At 50.4% G+C, this 16401-nt stretch overlaps 1 protein-coding gene across 1 annotated transcript in view; it reads right to left on the bottom strand.

Annotated features, from left to right (window-relative positions):
* Positions 1 to 1611: 1611 nt before the first annotated feature.
* Bpifb2 (BPI fold containing family B member 2) overlaps positions 1612 to 16401 on the bottom strand; it is a 19596-nt gene continuing 4806 nt past the window's right edge. Inside the window, exons 4-16 of the mRNA XM_021193457.1 lie at positions 15355 to 15459; positions 14248 to 14394; positions 12868 to 12928; positions 12087 to 12147; positions 7774 to 7865; positions 7376 to 7564; positions 7114 to 7167; positions 6371 to 6541; positions 5773 to 5840; positions 5605 to 5650; positions 4927 to 4990; positions 4541 to 4617; positions 1612 to 1894 (exon numbers count right to left, since the gene is read on the bottom strand). Coding sequence (XP_021049116.1) covers positions 1853 to 1894; positions 4541 to 4617; positions 4927 to 4990; positions 5605 to 5650; positions 5773 to 5840; positions 6371 to 6541; positions 7114 to 7167; positions 7376 to 7564; positions 7774 to 7865; positions 12087 to 12147; positions 12868 to 12928; positions 14248 to 14394; positions 15355 to 15459 — 1177 coding nt within the window. The 3' untranslated portion in view covers positions 1612 to 1852. The remainder of the gene's footprint in view (positions 1895 to 4540; positions 4618 to 4926; positions 4991 to 5604; positions 5651 to 5772; positions 5841 to 6370; positions 6542 to 7113; positions 7168 to 7375; positions 7565 to 7773; positions 7866 to 12086; positions 12148 to 12867; positions 12929 to 14247; positions 14395 to 15354; positions 15460 to 16401) is intronic.

The following is a 16401-nucleotide window of genomic DNA, read 5'->3' as shown; positions in this document are numbered from 1 at the left end:
GTGTGGATCCTGCATGTTGTGGATCCTGCATGTNGATCCTGCATGTTGTGGATCCTGCATGTGTGGATCCTGCATGTGTGGATCCTGCATGTTGTGGATCCTGCATGTTGTGGATCCTGCATGTGTGGATCCTGCATGTGTGGATCCTGCATGTTGAGTTTGCAATCTTTGTCCATGGCATTACCTTCCTTAAGGCCTTGGGCTATGTTATGGCTAGAATGTGATCTCTCTAAATGTTCTCTCAACACCCGGGACTCTTGTGTTTGAACACTTGTCCCTGACTGATGATGTTTCAAAGGGCATGGAACCTTTGGGTCACGGTCCCTGGGTCACTGGGAGCATGCCTTGAAAGCTATGGCTGTTCGGATTAGCTCTCTGTTCCCTATCAGCAGCCACCATGTAAAGAAATGATGGACCCAGGCTACTGTCACATCAGGAGCTGCTTCTGTCAGCAGGCCTTACCTGCCAAGATAGGGAAGTTTCCTGAAACTTGAAACAGAATCAAACTCTCTTCCCATAAGTGGCTTTTGTTACATCTTTTCTCACAGAGAGGAGAAAAGCTACCAACACAGGTTGAGTCTTGGATTTTTGCCTCTCCAACCCCTCAAGCATCCAGCTTAGGGTATAACCTACTCAGTAAATAGAGAATTGACTGATTAATTAACTAAGCAACCCCACCCCTCAATAAAAAGCATGGTGCCCAGGTGAAATCACTAGGAAGGATGTTGAAGCCTGCCCTCTTAGCTCTTTCTCACCTTCCTGAATCCTCTCATCACCAAGATGGAGCTGAGTCCAGTCACTCCCTGCTATCCTTTACACTACAGATAACCTTGGAAGAGGTGGATGGAAGAGTAGCACCACCCTGTCCCAAGGTTTTGCTGGCTTATGTTGAAAATCCAGGCACCTTCTACTTCCCCTGAGAAAACACACAGAACACGAGCCCTGTGTTCAGCCAGGAAGGAATCCGTGGCTTAGAGATTAGCCTATCAGGGGAGATCACGAGGCCTTGGCTTGCAGGTACTTGAGTCCCTTGCTCTGCCTAGCTTGTGCTGCAATGAGTCCTCACCCAGTCTCAGAAGCTCTCCAGTGAACAAGCGTTCGACATGTGCCTGAGAGCAGAGCCCAGAAGCAGGTCTTGCTTCCTAGAACAAAAAAGCTCACTTGTGACAAGAAAGCAGAAGATGCCTGAAAAGACTGTGAACTTGCTACTTGAAGTTTTGAAAACAGGGATAAAAATGGGCATAGGGGATGCGGGTAAATTGAGGGGAAACAACTGGACATATTTTCGGATGCTAGGAAGATTGCAACTGGGGATCTGTCCAGCTCTGGGACTCTGGATGCTTCCCTCCTAGCTGGGATACTGCCAGAAGAAGGTGCAGTCCCGGAACAATCACATACTGCCTATAACCTTCCATTCATCCTTGTCACTCTCCAGGGTCCTTGTTCAGAACCGGACCTTCCTAGACAAGGAGGTGAGAGGTGACAGGCATGGTAAACAGAAATAGGTCCCCGTGTTCCTCCTCTCTGGAGGAGAGCTTGGGTGGCTCTGAGGATAGCCAAGAGGTTGTACACAAAGAGCTAGCCTTGGTTACACAGAGTCAGTTGGGAGTTGCAGCTCAAGAGAAGACATTTAATGCTGAGGGAAGCAGGTCTGCACAGCTTACATCCAGGAGCCTCCTCCCCAGGAGGGGACATAAGAAGAAGAGGGGAAGCAAGAGAGGGACCCAGGTGTCCAGCAAAGATTAAGCAGTCCGAACAGGCCGTCTGACTTGCTGATGGTGATTCTATATGGCTCTGTCCTCAGGCTCGGGGACAAAAGCCTCGAGCAACTGGCTCTTCTCGTGGTTCTGGCTCAGTGCTGGTAGGCAAGTCCGCTGGATACCACAACATAGCCCTGGAAGACCAAAAAGAAAATCACAGGCAAACTCGGAGGTTTATGGGGGACCCCTGACTGCACCTTCAACCGGTTTTAAGGTCGTATTCTCATCCGGAGAGGCCAGAGCCTCACTGGCTCTCAGTCTCCTATTCTGTCACTTCAGTAGTGCACAAACCTCATAAGGCTATGAAGGCATGCAATGAGAGCTCTCAAGAGTCAGGCCAGCCACCTCCTGTAGCCAAGCAGGAACCCCAGTGGAGCAATAAAGACACCAACCCACCCACAAGACTTTTGACCCAAAATTTATCCTGTCTACAAGAAATATGGGGTCGGGGGAATGGCATTGAAGGAATGGCCGACCAATAACCAACCCAACTTGAGACCCATCCCATGGGCAAGCACAAGACCCTAGCACTATTATGATACTCTGTTATGCTTGCAGACAGGAGCAAGTTGTCCTCTAAGAGGCTCCACCCAGCAGCTGACTCAGACACATACTGACACCCACAGCCAAACAGTGGTTAGAGATTGGGGACTCTTATGGAAGACTAGGAGGAAGACACATACTGACACCCACAGCCAAACAGTGGTTAGAGATTGGGGACTCTTATGGAAGACTAGGAGGAAGGATTGCAGGCTCTGGAGGGGATAGGAACTCCACAGGAAAACCAACAGAGTCAACTAACCTGGACCCTTGGGGCTCTCAGAGTCTGAACCATCAACCAAAGAATATACATGGGCTAGACCTAGGCCTCCCTGCACATGTGTAGCAGATGTACAGCTTGGTCTTCATGTGGGTCCCGAACAACTAGGACGGGGGCTGTCCCCAAAGCTGATGCCTGTGTGTAGGATATGTTCTACCAGCTGGACTGCCTTGTCTGGCCTCTGTGGGAGAGGAAGCACCTAGCCTAGCAGAGATTTGAAGTGTCAGGGTTGGGGGGATACCTAGGGGAGAGGGGCCCAACTGCTCAGAGAACAAGGGGAGGGGGAGGTGTATGGGAGGGGTGACTGGGAGGGGAACAGTGAGTGGAATGGAAGTGAATAAGTAAAAAAATAAATAAAAATAAATTAAATTAAAAAGAGCCAGGCCAGCACATGCTCCACACTCCAGGCATAGCCAAGCCACTGCCATTTCCTGACTAGGAATCACTGGTTCCTTCTCCCTAACAGAGATGTCACTCCCTGCACCTCTCATACTTTCCCCACTGCACTGCTGAAATGAACACTCCTAAGGGTCGCTCGCCATTCCTACATCATCAGCCTATCTATCCAACCATTCATTTAGCAAACCTCAAGTGAGCCTCTACCACATACCAAACCCTAAGGTAAGGAGTCATTAAAGAACAAATGAGACCCAGTTCCCATTCACAGGAGCTCAAAGTCAAGGGTCAGTGGTCCTGTATGGCAACCATTAACCTCTTGTGGCTAACACAACTTTTTTTTTAATTAGGAGTGGGGAGAAGAGGCCTTGGACTAGCCTCTGGTAGCCAAGGGTGACTTGAATTTCCGATCCTTTTGCCTCCGTCTCCCAAGTTCTAGGACTGCAGGCATGGACCACTATAGCCATCTAAGTTTCTAAAAAATTAAAATTTGTGTCTTCACTTGCAGAGTCCCAGTTCAACAGGCCCACATGCCAAGTGACAGCTTTGGACAATGATGATTTCAGTCACTGCAGGAAATTCCATCGTATTGGGCTGTTGTGGGACACATTTTGTGACAATGCCCATCAACAGTTCTGACCCTGCTGTGGTGGGCTGTCCTTCGTGTATGTGGTATGTGCATTCATTGCATACATTCACATTCATGTCTGTGGAGGCTGGGCATAGACATATGATGTCTTCCTCCTTGCTCTCTGCCTTATTTGCCAAAACAAGGCTTCTCAGTGAACCTGGAGCTCGCATGTGAGTTTAGCCAGCTCACCCTAGAGACCCCCCTATCTCTGCTTCCTGGGTGCTGGGTTTTCAGGTGAACCACCAGACCTGATCAGTGTGAGCACTGGGACTCTAGAGTGTTCACACTTGCACAGCAAAGCCTTATCTACTGAGCCATCTCTTCAGACCCTGGCCTATCCGTCTTCACGGGAGCCGATTATCAGAATATTAAGTCTTAAGGAGCTAGGATAAGCATCCCTTCTGGACAGACACAGGCGGGTGCCACTTTGGACCTGGATCCCATTTCCTGTCCTGCGCTCAGCCTGTTTAGGAAGTTTTCTCTGAGTTCCCTGAGTGAGACAGAAGGAGATCGTAAGATGTCATCCCGGCTGTGTCAGGACGAATTTTATGCTGGGCCTATCATTCCAGACCCAGGGACAAGAATTACAGAAGGTTCAGGAACAATAATTACAGAAGGTTCAGGAAGTTACCTAATTCACCCACCCAGCTACAGAGTTGGCTGCCAAGCTGTAAGGAACCTTTCTGCCATTCACTTTAGACACAAGCCCATCTCGGGACACAGGAACAAGAACCAGTTGAAGACCTGAAGCTTCTGGTGTGAGGTGTGATGAAGCACAGAGAGCCCCTCCCAGCCGAGTTCTCAAATCCTAACTCCTCCATCTCAATACAGTTAAGGTTGGGTGTGTGATCTTGAAAGAGGAGGGGTGAGCTCCCAGAGGGGTGACCCTTCCTCCCCTGTAAAGAGGCTCCCTGGCCACTCAAAGGCCCTTACCTCACGGACTGAGACCTCAGAGTGGACATAATGAAGATTGTGCACCCTGGGGAGGACAACCCCCATGCCCAGGAGAGCTGCAGAAAGACAGAAGTGTCCAAGTTAGTTACAGGAAAAGTTCCACCTGCAGCCAGCCCTATGCTGGCAGCTTGGGAACGCTATGAGGTCTAGAGTGGGAGGTAGGACCATCCTCATCCTATGGAAGGAAGACTGAAGTGAGATCAGGAGCTCTGCCTATACCAAGAGGCAGAAGCAGTTGGACCCCCCCCCCCAAAGACCACTGCCTTAACCTTTGAGCCTGGAAGGGCATGGGGACATGGACAGGCACAGAAGGTGTGGACTCAAGGGGGCACCAGAGGGGCCAAACAGTAGAGAGTAGGACTCACCATTGAGATGATCCAGCAGGGGCTTCTGGAATACGGTGCTTATGAGCGTGTGTACTTGGTCCATCTGCAGCCACGGCCAAGGGTTGGGTGGGGGTGGAGGGAGCAGCCATCAGAGAAAACCAAGAGAACGCAGTTAAACATACAGATGGACACACATCAGGGAAAGGAGGGAGGGTGTACCTCCCACATCAGCTGAGTCCCCAATCAAATCACCAACTAGATCAGCCTTGGGGATCAAGCAGCCCAGGGAGAGCTCTAGACTTCATATCAGAGTTACCACCAGTAGGGCTGCCCAACAGACTGCCTGATGACAGATGGAAATTGTCATGGCAAACTGACACCTGGTAGCGGGCTAGGGTATACTAACTCACATCCCATGGATGCATGGGGACAAAAGAACATGTGCACGGTGGCAGGAACCTGATCATGTGACATGATGAAGGACTAGCCAGTGACGACTGTCCTACTAACCAATGAGCTCTGGCTGAGGGCTGAGCTGAGTCAATCCCCTGCCCACAGGCATAGAGACAGGCAAGGAGGTGGGTACAGATGGAGACCAGGTAAGTCCCTGTCCCCCGCTTCCCAGGGAAGCCCAGTTATGGCAGCACTGGGGTATGTGTCATTCTCAGGCTTCCACATCCACTCTCAAGGCTTAAGGTAGCCCAGTGTTCCACTCACATCAACAGAGCCCACATTGGAGGTGGCCACAGAGAGCTGGAATCCCCTGGAAGAAAAGCAAGGTCAGGCTCAGGGAGGGTCAGGCTCAGGAAGAGCCAGCTTCCTCTGAGGCTCTCCTCGCTAAGTCTGAGAGCATACTGAGGCTGCTGGGTCAGAAGGCCCACTCACCCCAGCAGAGACGTGCTCCCCCGAAGCTTCGCCTTGGACACGGAGAGCTGAAGGTCCAGGTTCACCATCTGTACATCGTCGTCGTTGCCATCGTGAGGAGAGCAAATGAGAATGAGCGTCATGACGTCATCCGCCCCTCCCCCTCGGGGCAAACCATGTGTTTATGGAGTTCACTGAGTTCCTGCACTTTACAAGCAACAATAGTGTAAAGATGACAGGTTGGGGGCCCTTCCCTGGGAACCTTTCAGAAGGAACGAGAGACAGGAGCTTCCCAGAAGGTGGAGGCTGACACAAAGGCCGATGGTGATGGGGGCTTTCTTACACAGGCTGGCCCAGGAAGGCTGCTCTGAGCAAGGTTTCCACACTTAAGCTAAGGACTGAAAACAAAGCAACAGCAGCCATGCCAAAGGCAAAGGGGGAGAGAGCCCTGGACAGGGGGTTCCGCGCGTGCCAAGGTCCTGGGGCAGAACGTCTTGGCAAGTTCAGGAAATAAATGTGGATAAAACAAAGCAAACGAGGAGAGCCCAGAAGTCTGTGAAGTTGAGGTCTCAAGAGGCATCACCCCAACCCGACCAGCCCCACCTGGCCCGTCACTCACTGCATCCAGGGAGAAGAGGAACTGCAAGGCTAAGTTCGGGGGTGCAGCAAAGACCTCCACAAAGGGTTGCAGCTGGAGAGTGGAGTTGCTGGTGTGGAGAGTGACCACAGGTGTGGCACCCAGCTGCACCTTGAGTACCAGTGGCATAGGCTCAGGGAACAGGTGAGCCACCTGGGACATCAAAGGGGAAGAGGGTAACGCCGGTTCCTGCTTCTCAGCCTTCCATGCTGGCCGTTAAGAAGCCATCACCCTCTAGTCACAACTAAGCTCAGAGGTGGCTCCAGCCCAGGCCTGAGCCAGACTCGAGCTTCTCAGAGGGGATGCGATGCCTAAGCTGCCGCTTTGTTTGATTTCAAGGCAAGATTCTTGCTGTACACCCAGGTTGGCTTTGAGCCGGTGATCTTCCCCCTCCCGGGTCCTGCCATTACAGGTGTGTGCTGCTGACTCTGAGCTAGCTCTTACAGGCAGGGAGGGAACAGGAAAAGAGAGAAATGGCTTGGTAGACTATAGGCAGACGCAGAGAGGAGGGCGTCTAGCTGACTGAGATGAGCAGAGGAGAGAGGGTTAAATGGCAGGTGCTGACACCACCACCACCATCACCATCACCACCACCACCACCACTACCACCACTACCTCCTCCTCTCCAGCACTCAAGCATCATGGGCTCAGGGTAGATGGAGCCCAGGAAGCCCCCACTCCAATTGCTGAGGCTCTGGACTACAAGGAGCAGAAATGTCACCTACCTCAGGGATGAGCTGGCCCAGCACAGAGGTGTTCAGGGGATTGTTCTTCGAATTCTGAAATCAGCCCCCATCATGGCAGGGTTTGAGGTGGTTTCACAGTCAAGGTCACCACTTGGCCTCATGGGTAGGGTTCCTTCCAACAGCCATCCTGTAGCCCCCACTCTTGCTGCCCACTGCCCATGATTCTACATCTACAGCAGGACCCCAGAATAGACTACAGGGTGCTCTGCTACAAGACCAGAGTGGCGGACCTAGCCCTTACCAGCTGGCCTGTGATTTCCAGGTTGAGAGAACCAGCCTTCTGAAGCATCAGGAGGGCACAGTCAAACAGGTGCTGGGAGAGCCCCACAGTTACCATGGCTCCTGCATCACCCAAAGGCCATGGCAACACAAAGGGGTGAGCACCATGCATAGGCAGGAGGATGGGCTTGCCAAGCAGGGAGAGAACGGCCTGGATAGAGGCAGGAGCATACATGCAGGACATCAGGAACCGAGGGCCTGTAACAGACCCAGGGCTCCAGGGCACCTGCCTGACAGTAAAGACTTAGGCTACAGTCCAGCCTGGAGTACCAGCCACCTTCCTCCCTTCACCCTCTACCTTCTTAGGACCCTCCCAGGACACCAACGATGCCAGCGGCAGGCTGACCAGGAGGTACTTACTCTGATATCTAGGGATATATAGTTACTGGTGATGGTGGGCATGCTGGTTATGGAGTAGCGGATCTGGGACTCAGGGCCCACGGGACTGAGGCCTTCATGAAAACAGAAAAGCATTGAGCACCAGTGCCTCACTAAGCCAGCAAGTTACTGACAACTTTTCTTAGCCAGAAACAGGCCACAAAAAAAAAAAAAAAAAGTCACCAGCCTGGTGAGCCCTCCTCAAAGGCACGTGCCAGAATCCTCTATTGATTGGCTCACACAATTCTAATGGGTAAGTTTGCTAACGTTCCAAATCAGTGAAAGACCACTGAGCCCGAAATACAGAGGGCAAAGGCTCAGTCCAGGCAGGAGTACCATCGAATGGGGGCAAGAAGGGGACACAGGAAAAAAAGGAGAGTTCAGCCAGACAAGTAGCTTCCACTGCCTCTTTCTCCATCCCACAGAGCTCACTGAAGTTACTTCACACACACACACACACACACACACACACACACACACACACGTGCACACACAGTTTGGCCAGCTCATTCTTGCCTCAGACTACATACACAAGTCAGTCTGCTCCTGAAACTTAGGTCTCTTCACATAATCATATGTCTCCTTTCAGGAACTAAAATGTCAGAGCAAGGAATTACAGATCTAACTTCATACAGAGCCTCAGGGAAGCAGAGCGCAGGGGCCTGGGGTGTAAGTGTCCTCTCGGGCCAGAGTCTTCGCCTGGGAAACTTGCAGAGGTTGGCAGCACAGCCCAGAGATGGCTGCAGGCACAGAGAGCCTAGCTCAAGCCAGGGAGCCACCCTCAAAGCCCTGGAGGGCCCAGGGGATTTTAATCATTTTATTTTTTATATGTATAAACAGTTTAGCATGCTTGTATGGCTGTGTGCCTTGTGCCTGAGGAGGTCAGAAAAAGCTGTTGTGTTTAATTCCCTAGAATGGAAGTAACAGTTGTACGTGTGTGTACCATGTTGGCGCTGGGAATCAAACCCAGGTCCTCTAAAAGATCAGTCAGGCCTCCTAACTGCTGAGCCATCCCACTAGCCCCAGTGGCCCAGGTTTTCAGGAATATAGTTATATGTATGGATATGCATATATTTTACATATCTATTCATATATATGTATATGCCCATTATAAAATATCAATTATGAGTCTGTATTATGTGCTTTGTATAGTTTTGTTATACTTAGACATGTAATAATATATTTAATATTTATTTTATATGAAAATATATATGTACTAAAACATACAAAGGCATATTGGTAAATATACAAGTATATATCTCCATTCAGCTTCTTGTCTCACATAGATTTAATTTTATTTTCTCTAATATTTTGAAGGTTTTTTTATTGTGATAGCAACACAGTATGGTTCCCTTCCTTGTCTGTAAGTGGGTCTCAGTTTGGAGGCAAAGTGGAAGGAGCAACAAGAAGGATTTGGAGACTACAGTTGTCAACACTCAGAGAACTGGACACCACAAAGGTCAAATTACCGCAGTTTTTAAAAAATGAATAGAACATTAAGGTCACATGTATATTTAGGAAGTGGAAAATTCAGCCCAGGAGTTCAGGTGCGCTTCTATTTCAACATTTTCTTACACCACAGTAGAAGACATTTTTGTTATACAGCCTTCTAGAAACAGGTGACTAGCCGATACACCCCTTCGAGCTGTGTTTTGTTGTTGTTGCTGTTGTTGTTGTTGCCGCTGTTGTTTCTGTTTGGTTGGTTGGTTTGGTTTGGTTTGGTTTGGTTTGGTTTGGTTTTTGGTTTTTGGTTTTTGGTTTTTCAAGACAGAGTTTCTTTGTGCAGCCCTGGCTTTCCTGGAACTAGCTCTGTAGACCAGGCTGGCCTTGAACTCACAGAGATCCACCTGCCTCATCTCCCGAACGCTAGGATTAAAGGTGTGTGCCTCCACCTCCAAGCTGAGCTGTGCTTTTTAATAGACTCTAAATATTTGAGGTGATGGATATATTAATGAGCTTGCTTTAAGTATCCCATATTACATCTACAAATTAGGGCATCACTTTATATACTGTAAATATATCACCATACAATCCTACATCACCATTTTACAATACACATTTTTTTTTTCAATACAATAAAGACTTCACAGCTTCTCCCACTGTTCATTCTAGGTGTGCAAGCCTTACTTCGTCATCCTCCAGGGCTGGCCCCTTAGAACCCCTTTATTAGATGTTTTTAACTCACCAAAGGCAAGAGCTGATCTTTGGAATAAACACAAACACAGGGCACCTTGCCTAAGGCAGTCAGCTGAAGAAGAGGAAGAGCACACCTTTGCCTATTAAGCCTGTCAGACTCCAGGCCCTGAACACGAGCTGCTTCATAAGAGCAACACGTGAGAGCTGGGAATTCTCAGCCCTAATTTCTGGTTGGAACGGTGTGGCTCGCAGAGATGAGTGGCTTCCCTGAGGTCTTGCAGCATGGGAGCAGTGTGACTAAATTCCAATGTGTGCCCTTTAAGTCCAATCCAGTTGCCTCAGCTTCTTGCCACCTCCCATTTAAGGTAATGTGGAGGTTAGGTGGAGAGGAGTAATCAAGGAGACAAGATGAGTCCAAAGTGGGCAGAGTAGTGGATGGATGTGTGAGAAGGGAGCAGCAGCCTGGGCTCGTCACCTCAGAGGACATAGCTCTAAGCCATGCTTTCCCATCATAACCTAGCCGGATGACAACAGAGCCTATCTATCTACTAAAGAGCCTGTTGCAGGGACAGTTAGGTCCTGCCCTGTGTCCCTGGACTAGCCTGAGCCTCTGGATCCTCTGACCATCCTTCACACTGCCCCTGCTTGTATCAACTGAGCGTCCTTGAGGCAGACTGATGAATCGAGTCACAGGGTCATGGAAAGGGCACCAGAGTCAGGGCAAAGCTGGTGGGCCTCAAGCAGAGGAAACTTCAAAATGGCTAATGAGGAAAGTGATAACGCCCTTGGCAAGCCTTGGCTGCATGGGTTCTATGAAGGAGAAGGTTGTACAGGGTTTGAAGTAAAAAAGATGTCCCTGGGTCACCACGTAATGCCTTCTGCTACTAGGCCTTAAGTACTGGTGCCTATGGCTAGGAAGATGGGACAGTCCTGCTCTCTAGCCTTCAGATCCCTACGACAGCTTGTCTAGGAAGCCACACAGATACTTCCCAATGTCCTCAAACAGTAGCGCAGGTCAGTGTGAGGACAGAGAGGAACAATGGGCTGGATCTGTGACCGTTGGAGTTTGTGGATAAGCACTTGGCTCCTTGCACACCAAGGCATTTCCATCCAATTTCAAAAAGTATCCCAGTGAGAGACTGGCCTGGCTTTCACGCCCTTCAGCTCATCAGTAGCAACAACGGCAATAACCTTCTTCCTCTTCTTCTTCTTTTTCTTCTTCTTCTTCTTCTTCTTCTTCTTCTTCTTCTTCTTCTTCTTCTTCTTCTTCTTCTTCTTCTTCTTCTTCTTCTTCTTCTTTTTCTTCTTCTTTTTCTTTTTCTTCTTCTTCTTCTTCCTTCTTCTCCTTCCCCTTCCCCTTCCCCTCCTCCTCCTCCTCCTTTTTTTCCTTTCTCCTCTTCTCTTCTTTTTCTTCCTCTTTCTCTTCTCTTCCTCCTCCTCTTCCTCCTCCCCACCTCCTTCTTTCATTGTCAAGGCTCAGAACTCATAACTAACAATCATGTAGTCCCCAGAGGGATTGGGCACATATGTGTCCTTTTCAAGAGGTCTGTAGAACAAGCATCCAAGTACCCAAGTAAAAGGCACACATCTTCATACCCACACGCCACATCATGATAGCCAAGGCAAGCCTTAGGCCCAATACCTCCAGTACACACACACACACACACACACAGAGAGAGAGAGAGAGAGAGAGAGAGAGAGAGAGAGAGAGAGAGAGAGAGTTGTCACCTCACCAGCCATTCTGCAATAATACAGGAAGATCTCCCTACCCCCAACTCTGAGGACCTGGCCCCTAAAACACTGAGGCTCTGATGGTGGGAATGGCTCTAAATCCTGATAGTCAATGGGGCTTAGTTTCTCCAACAGTAAAGCTCATTGATTAGCCATTTAGTTTTATTTTTGGCACTTTGTAGATTCTAGAATCTCAGAGTTGGTTCTGGCATGTGGAGGTTGCCAGATCCTGTGAACAGCCATGTGTTTTGGAGAGTCCTGGATCAGTGGCCTTACCATGAGCCTCCTTTCTCTTAGATTAATTGAAAAGAAAGCACTACTTAGAATCAGAAGCCAGCAATGAAGACAACACCATCTCCAGGTACAGGGAGGCATCTTTGAAGGTTCTTAGGGCCCAGCCCTCCCACGCCCTGGGCTCCAGGTCTTACCAATTAAAGTGCCCAAGTGAACATTGAGATCCTGGACCAGGCCATAGACATGCAAGCACAGCTGTGGCAAAAGAAAGGAAGCTGTGGTCAGGGCCAATTAGAGGTGTGGGTGAGGAACAGAGGGGCTGCAGGTCCTTGTCATTGTCCCTCAGAGGCCTCCCAGGCTGCAGCACCAAGCCTGGGGTCCTTTCCTTTACCTCCTTGAAGTGACTGGCTTTCCCCCCCTCTTAGGGTGCTGAGGAGGTGTGAGAAGCTGCCAACAGCTGGAGAGGAGCAGGCCAGGGTGCTCATAGCCTGTGAATACTGCCTTTACCTCTGGGGTGGAAATGATACACACTAGGTAGATATGGCTCCTGTTGCTGCCCCTTATGGGTAGGCTGAGTTACGCTACGGAATAAGAGTCTACTCTGGCAGTGGGGCCCAGGGCTCAGGAAACATCTCTCACCAAGTTAGCTGCATGCAATGATCAGACCTACAATTTCAACCATGGCAACAGACTAGCTCTGCAGTCCCCAGTTCTAAATTCCTCTCACACATCAGTACTCTCACCCAGGGCTGGCCTGTCCATTACACAGCCTGAGGGGAGGGAGATGAGGTCACCATCACATACTTGGATACACACATGTACGAGCATGCACACAACACACATGTACACTTACATGCATTGGAGTACATGCACACAAATGCACATCAAGATACAATGCCCCTCCCCCAGGGCCTGAAGTCCCACTGCTCACGTCTCAGGCCTTCCAAGCTAAGCCATCTACCAGAAGCCCCTTGCCTTGTTGTTCAGGTCAGCTTTGATGTGCTCCTGCACCCGGTCCAGCAGCTCCTGGGAGGTACTGTGAAGTCACACAGAAAGAGTCTGAGCTCCCTGGGCATGGATCTTGGCTGAACCACACAGACGGCTGGGGGCAGAAGTCTCTGTCCTCAGCCAGCAGCCCAGAGATGCCCATCTGAGATCGTGCCATGCTCCAGGCAGTGTTAGAACAGTGGTCCCCACTCCCACAGCAGAGAAGCATGAGGCTCAGAGAAGGGTATCCTTCCTCTCAAGGGTGATAACTGAGGCCAGGCTTGGAGGGAGACCGAAGACACACGTTGGACATTGCAAAGGCCCTTTGTGGTCACGTCCTCAGCCAGCTGGCCCCCGGGCTGCTCAGGTGGGTAGGAGTGGGGAGGAGAGCTGGGGTCCCAGGTCTACTTGTCACTTTGGCTCCAGCGCCTATGATGCTTTGAAGAGCATCTGCTTAGCTCTGGACCTCAGTTTCCCCTCTAAACAAGGCATGGCTATATGCTGGTGTTTCTCAACAGTGGCCAGAAGAACCCCGTGACTCTTTGGTTTGCTCTCAGCCACAACCTCTTCACTCTTAGAGGAAAAGCTATCTCTGTGTGTTTATATGACCTGGTTCCCTTCTACAGCCAGGAGGGACCCAGCCTGGGTGGCATTCTGTGCATTTGCTGCTCTCTGGGGAAAAGGTCAAGTTTTGTGGGACTGATGCAGCTCTTTCAGGGCTTCCCTGTGATCGGCCACCATAGAGTGGAAGACACTAAGGAAAGCAGGCATGATGGTGGGTGGGAAGGGGGGCCCAAGCAATGGGATGGTGAGTCCATCTGCCTTGAATCACCTGTACTTTGAACCTCCACTTACTTCCTGTGGCATGGGACCCTCACACACCCCTGGTCAGACAATGTGGAGCTCATGGAGATGACTCCTGTGAAGGTCCAAGAGCGGCATCCACATAACAGCTGGAGGTGGGAGCTGCTGTTAGCCTACGATGCTGACTTGATCAGCCACCTGCCACAGAGTGCTTGGCTGGTCCTACCCCACCTCCCAAACCTGTACACTCCAACTCTGCAGGGAGGTGTGGCCTGTAAGGGCCCCAACAGCCAGGCTGAGTGGCTTCATATCATCCTGGAGACTAGTAGAGACTGGCTAATGTGCACTGGTAGCTGATAGAGGGAAGTGGCCAAGATGCTGGCATCAGGCAAGCCCCTGGTCCTCTCTGAGCTTCACTGTGCTAAAGCATGGAACAGGTGTGATGACAGAATCTCCTTGGTCCTTTGTTGCCATTGGATGAAGGCTTGAGTAAGAAACACAAGTAAACAGTGCCACAGCCTTGGTACCAGGAATGCCTGCGACCCAGTGCTCCCACAAACCTACCTGTGACTGCCGTCCAGCATGCCGGCTGGGCTGAAGAGCGAAGAGCAGGTGGGGACGCTGAGCACAAGGGTCCCAATAGAGTCCCAGGCCACGTGTACATCAGCCATCAAGTCTACAGGCAGCGCCAGCTCCATGGGCTCTGGGACACTGCAGGAAGACGGACCTGAGCCCATCCCAGTGTCGTCTCATTGGGGATCCCCCATCCTGGGTCACCCCTCCAGAGCCCCCCACTCAGAATCACAGCACAGACATGGGTATGACTCGGGCTTCCTGTGACTCCTGTGACAGGGCTCTGGGCCAGATACTGACCAGGGTGAGCCTCAGCTCCCCCTTCTGTGAAATGGACAGGAAACTGGTGGTGCCCGCTTCATAGCACTGTGCTGAAGTCTCCAAAATCTCATCTTGTGAAAATGCCAGCTCTCTGCCCAGCAACACAGAGAGCACCCCTCACATATCTAAGCACTGGGAGGTAGGTACGTGTTACAGTGCCACGGGGCACTCATACCATCACAATGATACAGAGGTACTCATACCATTACAGGGCCAGGGAGCACTCGTTACATCACAGCCCTGAGAAGCACCCCAACAGCACAACACTAAGGAGCACCCACCACCATAACACTAAGGAGCACCCTAACCTCACAGCACTGAAGAGCACTCATCGTCAAAGCACTGAGGAGCAGCTTAACCTCACAGTGCTTGGGCAAAACAATAAAGACAAAGGATTCCTTGAAATATCAATGCATTAAATGCAGTTACACAGAAGCTGCCTGGAACAGAGAAATGATGCCGCTAACACAATTTATTGAGCACCTCTTCTGTACTTGGCACTGTGGAAGAGGCCAAACACCATAATTAAAGCACCAAATCAATTGAGTGAAGCCCTCACAGTCACCTGCAAGGTTCATCTCAAGTCACATAAAGAAACAGAAGACATCTCCACCAGCTGCACAAGGCAGTACTAAGGTCTCCAGGGTTTCCTCCTGTCTCACTCCCCCAGAGGGTGACAAGGGCCATGGAGATACCGTTAGTCCCCCTCCCCTTGCACTTCCCTGGGAGAGACCCTGAAACTCCTGCCCCTCCTCCCCAAAAAAGAGATTCACTCACCGAAAGACTTTGATGGTGAAATTGGCTGCAGCTGATAAATGTACCCCCAAACCAGCAACAAACTTCAAGTAGAAGAAGGGCACGTGGACGTCCAGAATCTGAACCCTGTGGGGTTGGAGCCCGAGGGACAAGGGAACTTCTGTCAAGCACAGAACCAGCTCCAGGGATGCTCCCCTGAGCCAACCCCACATGATGCTATAAAGAAGGGCTTCCTGAAGAGCTGACCATTGCAAGAGAAAGGTGAAACGCTCTGGAGTGCAGGAAGCATGAGAGATGCCCAGGGGATACAAAGGCAAACAGAGGGACCTGGCCTCAGGCAGGACATAGGGAGACGATCGGGTGCTTCTATCAGTTCTGACTCTATCCCTGTAAACATGATGTCCAGGAGAGATGCTGAGGTCCCTGCAACTCAGAAATTCCCAGAGTATCCTAGCCTCAGATTCTAGGATCACCTTTGGCCCTCACCAACAGGAAACACCCTCCCTTCCAAGCTTCTGGGAACTCCCAGTGAATCTGAGACTTCCTTTTTGTGTAAGAGAGATTCACTTTCTCCCTGCCCAGCAGTTGGCAGGAGTAGGGTTAAGATGATTCAGGTATCAGAATGTGGCCCCACTTTCAAATGCCTCGTTTTAGCCTGGAGTGATATGGATCCAAGACCATTTCACTGCACAGCCCAACTTTAAGTCTACCGCATCCAGCCACGGCCTTCCTGAATAGCGAGGATCCTTGGGCAACTCCCAGGTGGTTGTGTCCCTAAGGCCCTAGCCATTAACATACGAAAATGGCACTGCAGCTCTACCTGAGGAGTCTCAAACCACTGGTTCCAAGCTCCCTGTGTATTGACCTATGCTCTATTCTGGTGTATTTGACTATAGATGATAAATTGGGCATAGTTTATCAGGCCCTTGATCCCATGTTTCAGGGGCAGAAAGATTGCAAGTTAAAGGGTAGCTGCAGCTACAAAGTAAGACCCTGTCTCAAACAAAACAGGAGGAGAGAGAGAGAGAGAGAGAGAGAGAGAGAGAGAGAGAGAGAGAGAGAGAGAGA

Source organism: Mus pahari, chromosome 3 (genome assembly GCF_900095145.1).
Source record: "Mus pahari chromosome 3, PAHARI_EIJ_v1.1, whole genome shotgun sequence".
Taxonomy (NCBI): domain Eukaryota; kingdom Metazoa; phylum Chordata; class Mammalia; order Rodentia; family Muridae; genus Mus; species Mus pahari.
This window is presented reverse-complemented; position numbering and strand designations above follow the sequence as displayed.